This window comes from Elaeis guineensis, chromosome 10, assembly GCF_000442705.2.
Source record: "Elaeis guineensis isolate ETL-2024a chromosome 10, EG11, whole genome shotgun sequence".
In the NCBI taxonomy this organism is placed as follows: Eukaryota; Viridiplantae; Streptophyta; class Magnoliopsida; order Arecales; family Arecaceae; genus Elaeis; species Elaeis guineensis.
The window spans coordinates 37,377,255-37,387,729 of NC_026002.2; the positions used below are offsets into that span (position 1 = coordinate 37,377,255).

General features: G+C 36.2%; 1 protein-coding gene across 1 annotated transcript; it reads left to right on the top strand.

Annotated features, from left to right (window-relative positions):
• The first annotated feature begins 2,191 nt into the window (after positions 1 to 2,191).
• Positions 2,192 to 9,382, top strand: LOC105052372 (probable arabinosyltransferase ARAD1). Its single transcript, XM_010933157.3, has 3 exons — positions 2,192 to 2,354; positions 2,950 to 3,874; positions 8,452 to 9,382. Exons 2-3 carry the CDS (start codon positions 2,957 to 2,959, stop codon positions 8,962 to 8,964), a joined length of 1,431 nt encoding a protein of 476 aa, XP_010931459.1. The 5' UTR covers positions 2,192 to 2,354; positions 2,950 to 2,956; the 3' UTR covers positions 8,965 to 9,382.
• The last annotated feature ends 1,093 nt before the right edge of the window (positions 9,383 to 10,475 follow it).

Here is a 10,475-nt window from a genome sequence, read left to right on the forward strand (position 1 = left end):
TAAACACGCACTCCACGTGAATCTTCTTTTGATTTGGTGAGAATGCTAAAGCTTAATTAGGAGCATGCAGCAGGTATTGTTTAATCTCATGTTAGCTTTGAAATGAATAGATTTTAGATATTTATATTGGATCGATAAAAATTTAAATAATAATTTTAATTAATTTTTATAGGTAAGGTTCTACGTGGTTACATTAGCTTTTGCCCAAAGATTTTAAAATTTAAAATCCAACCAAGAGAGTCGTTGCTCTTTATTTGGGTAAACTTCTTATATAGTGTTTTGTATCAAGTGAGTCAACTGAGCTACTACTAAAAAATTATGATGGATTGATTATATCCAAAAGCACAATGCCTTCAAATTAAATTTTTGACACATAAGACTCTGCCCCGCCAACAAAAAAAAAAAAAAAAAGAAAGAAAAGTTAAAGATCAGGAACTAGAGAATGGACCGAGCATCACTGGTGGACTAAATCAGAGAGGGAGCATTTATATTACAGAATTACAGCTTCCGGAGATCAAATAGAGCACAAAATTTTATCTATTTCCGGATCCATTACACGACGATGAGAATACTAATCCAAACATCTTACACACCAACTTAAAATCAAAAACAACAGCATCGATGGATTATTTATGTAGCATGGCTTTAACTTCCAAAGACCGTTCATCAGGAGGCAGAGGTAGATGAAATAGGAGTGGTCATGGAAAAAAGAAAAAAAAAAAAAAGAGAAAGTGGGAGAAGGGTGGAGCTAGCAGTGTTGAGACCCAGGGAGTGGGAAAGAAGAGAGAGTGGGTGAGGAAGAGGGAGGAGAGACAGGCAGATAGCATTAGAGGTGGGTCATGGACATGAATGGGTGGACTATTAAGAATTCAAATTCAATAGAATTGGGGTGCATTTTGTTTGGAATTAGAAGTGGAATAGATTGGGATGGAAATTGGAAGAGTCATATAATTTTCAGTCATTTTGTTTGTGATCAAAATTGAAATTAGAATTGAAATGATATTTGAACATTAACAAGAAATAGGAATTAGATTTTGGAGGATTAAAGACGTTCCTACTCTCCTCTAAAATCCAAACAGAAATAAAACTTTTCAAATCAAACGGTTAGAATAAGAATTATTCATTTTTATTTTTATTCCGCACATTTCTCCGACCAATCATATTTTTGGTATCAGGAAGCGTCACATGATCAGGTCATTGCCTTCACCTATCCATTTCTTTTTAGAAAAGAGGTCCCCACGCAATTATTATCGGACCTGTACCTGCCCTAACAAAAAGGCTACCGTTGAATTGGCTCATTCCAATGACCCCCTTCGATATAAAACAAAGCTCCCAAATGGTCCCCAAAAATCCACATGCACTGTTTCATGCCAGGCATTAGTACCTTTCTCTTACCAATTCCATTCCCTAATCTCACAATCGGATTAGTAAAGTTTTCACCTAACATGTAAATGGTGACCTCATCACAGCATTACCACACCAACATCGGCTTCTAAGATAGGTCACTTCCATATATCTAGCATAAATAGATCATATGGTAACATTGTTTATAATTATTTCACATTGATGGCTAGAATTTGAACTTTATTATTGTTCTACTAGTCCCCTTGGTGGTTGCTTTATCTTGAATTAATATTTATTTAAAAAAATAATTTTTAAAAAAATATATTTTATTATATTAAAAATAATATTAAAAAATATTATATTTAATTGAAGGTGACCTTATAAAATATTGTCAGATTTTCAACATGCATTTGAATTAACAATTTAAATATTAAAATATACGGGCATGAGTTAATAAATATTTTTAAATTAATATAATAAAAATAATATGTTAATATAATATCAACATCATATATATTAATATGATCAATATTAATTATATGATATAATTAATAATATTAATATAATATAAATGATATTATTTTTATTAAAAAATATGATAATTTTAAATTATCTTCACTCGATAACGTAATATAGGAAATTAAATAATTCTTGATGGTATTTATTTTATTTTTTTTCTTACAAAAATAGATATGAATTCATCATTTATTTTATAATATTTTTATATTAAATATGATAATATAATATGATTATCCCTGACCAAAGGGTCTTAGTTAGTAAGTATGTATTATATAATTAAGCCATATATAAATAAATTAATAATATGCCCCCCACTCCATGCCCCGACCCCCCCCTCCCTCTCGCCCCTTTTCGTCTGACTTAAAAATGGGATGTAAATCTCCTGAGGATGCCGAGCCCGCTTCCCCCGAGAGACCCGGACATCGCGCACGAGCAAGAGAGTGAGAGACAACCAAAGATGGAATCCTTTTCAATCTCGCCAGGATATGGAGGTCATCAAACAAGCTCATAAATACGATCCGATAGATCTTTCGTTCTTTTTTCATCGTTTCTTCCATCTTGATCCCCTTTCCTTTGTTTTTTTTTTTTCAAATCAAATTCTGCCTTCTTGATAGTTTTCTTCGATTTTTTTTTGCAAGACTTTGTGTTGGTTTCGATTTTTCTGTTTCTTGGTTTGGTTCCGATCATAAAGCCGCATTCTTGATTGATTGAGATATGTAGCTGGATCCTTTATCTTAAATTGGAATGGGATCTGCGGAGAGTTTTGGGTGATTGGCTTTTGCTTGTGGGGAGGGAGTTATTTCTTCGTTGTTATGATGATGTTTTCTTAGAGGCTTTTACGTATTTGTCTGTCCTTTTATACATAGTTTCTTAATCAAGATTTAGTACATAATTGAATGGCGGCTTGTTGTTTGGTTAGCTGATTCTTGATTAAGAGCTTCCAGGGTTCTCTATGCTTCTTCTTGTTTCCATGACTGTTATATGTTTGACTCTGGTTCTCAATCGGTTTCTGCCGACATTGTTGTTCTTGGGTCGATAGAATTTTGATGCCTTCGAGCTAAATTGGGCCTTTTCTTGTGGTATTAGTGATCAAATGGCCAATAGAAACACACAGACCCATGGCCTTGTGAGCCGAAAGTTCCTGTGCTGTTGGCTCTTCCTTGTGATAGTCCTGGTTCTCTACTGTATCTTCTCTTGGGATTCCACCTCCCTGCCTGCTCCCATCGACCATAGCCTTTTTCCCAATCAAAAGGCCTTCTCGTTGTTCGAAAACCAGAGCATTCCTCTAAGGGATGAACTGAGGGATGACCTGCCATTGAACCAGGAGACCTATTCCTTGGATCAACCCAAAGAACAAGAACTTAAGAAATGTGATCCGAGCAAGGCAATCTTGAAGGTTTTCATGTATGATATGCCTCCTGAGTTTCATTTTGGTTTGTTGGATTGGGTGGCCGATGGCAAGAGTGTCTGGCCAGATATCCGAACGAAAATTCCATCCTATCCTGGTGGGTTGAATCTCCAGCATAGCATAGAGTACTGGCTCACATTGGATTTGTTGTCCTCAAGATTTCCCGATCGTAGTGGCCCATGCACTGCTGTAAGAGTTGAGGACTCTCGTGAAGCCGATGTTGTGTTTGTGCCATTCTTCTCATCTTTGAGCTATAACCGGCATTCGAAAATCAAACCACCAGAAAAGGTTAGTCGGAACAAGATGCTGCAGCAGAAACTGGTAATGTATTTAACAGCTCAAGAGGAATGGAAAAGGTCAGGGGGAAAAGACCATATCATAATGGCACACCATCCAAACAGCATGCTGGATGCTCGGACGAAATTGTGGCCTTGCATGTTCATTCTTGCAGATTTTGGAAGGTATATTCCACGTGTAGCTAATGTGGAGAAAGACATTATTGCTCCTTACAAGCATGTGATCAAGACCTTTGTGAATGACACATCTATGTATGATGATCGCCCTACATTATTATATTTTCAAGGAGCCATCTACAGGAAAGATGTAAGCACCTTTCCACTTTCTCTTGTTTGATGCTTCTGTTATTGCTTCTGTCATTCAGTCTTTGTAGTTGTATTAGCACTTTGATGACTGATAGTTGTAATTTTATAATTCCAACTGGTTAGCATATCATTCAATGTAGCTAACTGTATATCCTTTACCACTTACGGATTAAGCAGAGTTAATGCAACCTGTTTGAACAAAGATAACTTTTAGAAGCGTGGAAAAGCCTATTTGATGAAAACTCAACTGGTTAATGACATTGTAACTTGTAAATAGGTCTAAACAATGATGATGTAAAGTTCATCTCACAAACCAGATGGTTATCCAGGAACACAAATACTTCTGTAATTCACATTCAAATGATGCATGGGGGCCATATCTAATTCTTAGAAGCAATGGATTGATTATGAAGCAAGAAACCAAAGAACAAAATGATGTGCTTCCAATGTTAAAAATTCTTCCATGATGAAAATTATGTCAAGGACTTTTTGGTAAAATGATAACAATCCTCTGAAGTTGTTCACACAATATTGATTGTGGAGCTGCTATTTGAACAGACATTGTTTAAGCATCTTTCAAGTATCCATAACCAGGAGCTAGTGAAGAGAACTTAAATTCACATTGTTATTTTGGAGTGTATTAAAATGCAAGGCCTGCTTGAGATGAACCTTTGACTTGTTGATTATGACCTTTATCATGTCATTAACTTGGATTTGGTGGTTAAAGTGTGCTACCGATAATTTTCATATCTTCTAATCATTGGATCAAGACATTTATGAATGACTCATCTGATATTGATGATCACCCAACTTTATTACATTTGCAAGGAGCCACGACCTCCTACAAAAGAAGGCCAAATGCTTTCCCAATAATATTGTTTTGGTTTTTTTTCCATTCCTCCCTGGTCCTTTTTTGTAGTTTCATCGGCAGTTTGATGACTAGTTGTTGTTCATTCATCATTTCAACTGATCAGCACATCATGTGATATTATCTATTGTTCTACTATAGTCTATTCATAGCCTCTCATGAATCAAGCAATTTGTTAGAGCAAAGATAACTATTATAGGCATGGTACTTGACTGAAAATTCAACTGTTTAAAATGGCTTTGTTGGATTTTGCACATCTAAACAATGGTTATGTAGATTTTAGCTCCTTAGGTATATTGTCAGCCCTCCGTTCAAGAAAAGCAAAATGTACATTGTCAGCCAGAAGACCTATTTCTGTGCTACAAAGTCAAATAACCAATTACCTTTCTTTATTTTAAATGAAAGGGATGATGCATAAGGGAAATATCTAATTCTTAGAGGCATAGGATTGCTTTTGGGGAACCAAAAAAAGGATTCCTTTGTGCCTGTTTGTGCCCGCCGGGACTGCGAGGGATTTCCAATATTAAGATTCCCACCGACTTAATTGGTAAAGTTACCACAGTACTTTGTAATTTTGTTGCCATGAACTCATTGGTCGAACGGCTATTCAAATCTACATAATGAAAGCACCTTATGTGTCCTCATTATCAGGAATCAAGGCACCAAACCTTGAAGTTATGTCTTTGCTCTGGAATGTATCAAAATTCAAGCCCTGGGGTGAGCTAGGACTTGCTGCTTGTGACTCTCTATCATCTATCATCTTATTACTTGGAATTGGTGGTTAAGGTGTGCCATTTTAGTGTTTGTATCTTCTACTTGTTCCATTTTCCCGCACTCGTATAATCTAGTCATGAAGAACTTTAAATTCATAACCTTTCATTCTGATCATCTTTATACAAACTCCAAGAACGGTAGTCTTACCAGCTTCTGATCCCTAAACAAGTAATACCTGGAATCTCAGCTACATCTTGTATCATGATGATACTTATTCCTTTTTGATTTTTTTTTTTTTAATACTTGAAGTTTTCTAAGACTTGTTTTTTTGTTTATAGCTGATGCAATATCACATTCCATCTTCAGCCTTTCAACAACCTGGTCCATGGTTGGCTAAGCCCAGTCATTATCAGTACAAGATATGTTTAGTCCAGCTTTTGTTCCGCACAGAAATCAATTTTTCCTATTTTGTGAGAATTTGCTTTTGTTTTTACTTTAATGAAGACAGCAGTATCGTGTCCTTGAGACTTTTTAAGTCTTGATATTAATGGGATCTTATTTTCAATGTTTGTTTTTCTATTCAGCATGTCAGCTCATAATTCCTTACCCTAAAAGATTGCTTTCTTCCCCCTTACACTAAAAGATTGCTTTCTTCCCACTTTTGTTATACTCCTTCCAAGTCCAGTAAGTATCTTAATGGCTGCTTGTTGGGTGCATTAACTTAAATTGCACGGCCAAGCTAGATATCCTACCTGCCAGTAAGCTTTCTAGCTTTCATATAAGGGTACTTCTATTGTCTAAAGTTTCCTTTGTTTAAAAGGTGGAATCACTTCAACATATTGACATCACGTTGAAAATCGATTGTAAATATGTCTCGTTTTGACAAATTGTACCCTGATTTGTACGGCCAACACTGCAGAGATAGATTGAGCTTCTTGGTCAAGTATGCCATTTTAGCATTTAAAAATTTATTAAGTCATCGAGTACCTCATCAAAAGAGTTTTTCAGGGAGGCTAAAGTCATAATCAATATTGAATAAGATACTTCTATAAGTCTATTCATTTTTGGTCCATGAAAGAATCAATTAGTGGTTGAATAGTCACCATAAGCATATTCTTCATTAACCATGGAGTGGAGCAATTCCTTCAACTGAGTTATTCCGTTTAGTTAGTGATTCTACCTTCCAATGAGTGATTTCTAGATCCATTAGCAGCCTGTTCTGAATTGATTTTTTCCTCGTTGTATCATTCTTTGTTATTGCACGCATTCAGCACCAGACAGCACACTAACACCAAATTGTTTTTGGCTGTTCTGCATCTTTTACGTCAATTAGCAAATGCCTATAGTAGCTTGGATCGAATATCGAAGATGGTGGACCATTTGTTTGTTGACTGTGGTGACTGGTGACTAAGCAACGTCCAGTGTTGTATTATTATGGAATTTATTGATGACAGTGGGATTTTCATGTGATGCCATAAATAGTTTCATGAACACAGGACAGTTGTATTCTAGCCAACCAGGAGGGTTTAATTGAACTGCATTGAGTTGTATTTATAAACCAGGAACTTCTCTTCGGACAGAACAGACACCAGGAAATTGGTATCTTATCTTCAAACTCTATGAAGAGGTTGAAGTATTATGTCTTCTACCATGCCATGTCACTTGGAAATAGTCTCTGATGCCATCACCAACTTATTTTTTTAAAGTTAATATGGAAACCTTGGTGATGATGATTCATAAATTTAGCCAGCACCTGAAGGATGAGCAAGTGGTTGATGCAACTGTCATTCCATTGCATCCTTACCATAGGGTGGTGAGTATGAAGAGTGGGGGGGGGGGGGGGTGATGGTTATGGATTGGAACAGAGAGAAGTTGTAGTTAACTGCTGCTCTCCATTATCTCATGTGCATCACAATTTTCTTTCAACCAGTAAATTTAGGCCCATCTTATGTTGGAACTTATCTAGCTGAGGTTGATTTCTGAAATCTTCATTATTTCTTATAAATTTTACTTTACCAAGATAATCTGCACTGCCATATAGAATATGTCTGTATTCATACTGATTCTGAAACTACCAACCAGTGATGCAGTCTTGTCGAATCTTGTTTTGTAAAATGATGCCTTTTTGTTGGATAGAAAAATGATGCCTTTCATAGATGATGCATTGTTTATGCTTTAGTTTGAGTTTCTTGTTTGGTGGGTCTGAAGATGTGCCAACTCTTTACTTTGGATCTAATTTCAATCCAACAAGAAACATCACCCTTTCTTTATGTAAGCTAACCATTCCTCACGATTCACCAGCTAAGATGTGAAGAGAATTGCACATTGAGTGACTAAATGATTTTTTTGATCTAGCAGACGAAGGTAACTTTCAAATATTTTATGAGTTGGATATGGTTTTTGAGCAATGTCTCTATCTTCTCGATGTCTCTATTTTCTGACCTGTTAAGCTTTTAATAATCAACATTTCATAAATTGGGCCCTGAGAATTGAGTTTGTGCATGTCTCTTAAAATATAACATGCATTAATATAATATTTTGCTACTTTGTTCTTTTCTACAACACTGTTAAGCTTTTAAACACTACTGACCTTTCTTGCAGATAAAGCCTGTTATATACATTTACATACAGTATTGCAATGGTTAATTCTTAACATTATATTTGACTGTAAATGATTTTTAACTTCTCTACCCCGTATCTTTATTGTATACCAGTACTAATCAATGAGTTCATGTGGATTTGTGATATTAGATAAAGCTTAATTCTCTCTGTTGTTACACTTTGAATTCTTCATATGTTGTTACACTTTGATTTCTTCATATGAGGTTCTAATATTTCAACACGGAACTGTCATGGATCATAGAAGTTTTAGCTTTAAAAAAACTCATTAACCAATGTAGTCTTTAAATTTCTTGACTTCTATTGAACTCCATTTGCCTTTCTAGTAGTAGTATGAAATTTTTCTTAATTGACAGTCATCTCGATTTCACCCATAGGGGGGGAGCATTCGACAAGAGCTCTTTTATCTTCTCAGAAACGAAAAGGATGTACACTTCTCGTTTGGCAGTGTTCAAGCGAATGGGATCAATGAAGCCAGCCAAGGGATGCATTCATCAAAATTCTGTCTGAATATTGCGGGGGATACTCCTTCCTCCAATCGCCTTTTTGATGCCATAACCAGCCACTGTGTCCCTGTCATTATAAGTGATGAGATTGAACTCCCATTCGAGGATGTCCTGGACTACTCTGAATTCTGCATCTTTGTCCGTGCTTCTGATGCAGTCAAGGAAGGTTTCTTGATGAAGCTGATTAGAGGCATAAGCCGAGAGGAATGGACACGAATGTGGAAAAAGCTGAAGGAGGTTGAGGGCTATTTTGAGTTCCAGTACCCTTCTCGGAAGGATGATGCAGTGCAGATGATCTGGCAGGCGGTGGCTAGAAAGGTACCTGCAATTCGGCTGAAGGTACACAGGTCCAGACGATTTTCTCGGTTTAAAATTGGGAGATAGAATCTGAACCGAAGGATGCCTCACTTTTACAAATGACTGCTGGAGTGCTGAGGATCTTGTTTCGTATCATTTCTCCGGCAAACAGATTTAGTCTCAGGATATGAGGAATATTTGGGATCTAACGGAGTTTATATTCCATCGTAGCAATTTTCTCTGACCATGTAAAATTGCAGCTTGTGAGGGGGGGGGGGAATGTGTTCTTAATGTAGGATTTGAGCATTGATTTTTGAGTTTTGGTCTGTAAACAGTAGGGTGTCAGTTGGCATCCTTGTATCGACTCGTACTCCAACAGAGAGACATTATAGCCTTTTCCCATTCAAGTCTAACAAGAGGAGAAAGGTCATTGGACTGTCAAAACACCGGAACAAAAGTCATTGAATGTAGAAATGCCAGTGGATCCTTGAGGTATTCAGTAGTAGCCATCTTTGAGTTTATTCTTTACAGATTTTACTGACTCCTTTATCATATTCCACCACAGACAGGTCGGGCTGCTATAGAAGGCCACAAATTTACCTTCAATATTCAGTCATTGAAGGCCACATAATTTTTTTCTTCAATTTTTTGTCCTTTTCATTGATGAAGGCTTATAGCTAGGGGATCCATGAATAATATAGGCTCTGTTTGCTATTGCTACGGTTTTTGGTTTTCAGATTTTAAAGTCAAATGCGAAAAATCTGACACAAAAATTATTTGGTACCTCAGTTTTTTCATTTTTTTAACAATTCTAGTTTGATTTTTGAAAGAAAATAGTAACAATTATAAAAGAGAGAGCTTTTGTTTGCTGGCTCTTGCACCATATTTCCACGCGCGTAACGGTCGGATCTTTTATGCCACGCTAGGTACATCCAGTCATCCACACTTTATCTTGATGACAGTCTGCTTGCTATCAACAATGGTGCAAAATGTGCCCTTCGAGATTGGTGTATCATGTGGACCTCGGACGGTGGAGAAGTAGTGCACTTGCGTGAACACCATTGTTTTCTAGGCCACGTCATATGCCTGCCAGCCTGACCCACAACCGCTCTCCCTCCTTTGTATCGTAGAAAGTAGAATAATGATAATTTTATCTAATTTAATCCAAACATTTGTAATCTAATTAGATGATATGGAATGACATAATTTTGATTATGCATAAAATCATGAGTTTTTTGAAAATTTAAAATTTTATCTTAAATTTTTATTTAATGCAATCAGGTTATCTAATTTTTAATTTTTTTTTAATTTAAATTCTGATTGTAATTTCCGTCGGTATGCTGTGATGGAGTTATGATGTGGTCTGTTGGTAAAAATCTGCTTATGTGACAAAAATAGATGCTTAAATCATATTCCCCATCTACTACAGTGATGGTATAAATAACTCCACACGTCTTTTGGCTAAGACTTTCTTTCCAAAAGAAGGGGAGTAGAAAGATGAAGATGTCGTGAGCAAAGTCTCTCACGAGTTCGTTGGGCTCTGATAATGGCAATGATGACAATGAGAAAAAAAAAAAAAAAAAGAGAACCTTGAGAGA

Coding starts and splice junctions, on each gene's coding strand:
- LOC105052372 (XM_010933157.3), top strand. CDS start 2,957: ATGGCCAATAGAAACACACAGACCCATGGCCTTGTGAGCCGAAAGTTC. Junction 3,875..8,451: donor GAGCCATCTACAGGAAAGAT/GTAAGCACCTTT, acceptor TTTCACCCATAG/GGGGGGAGCATTCGACAAGA.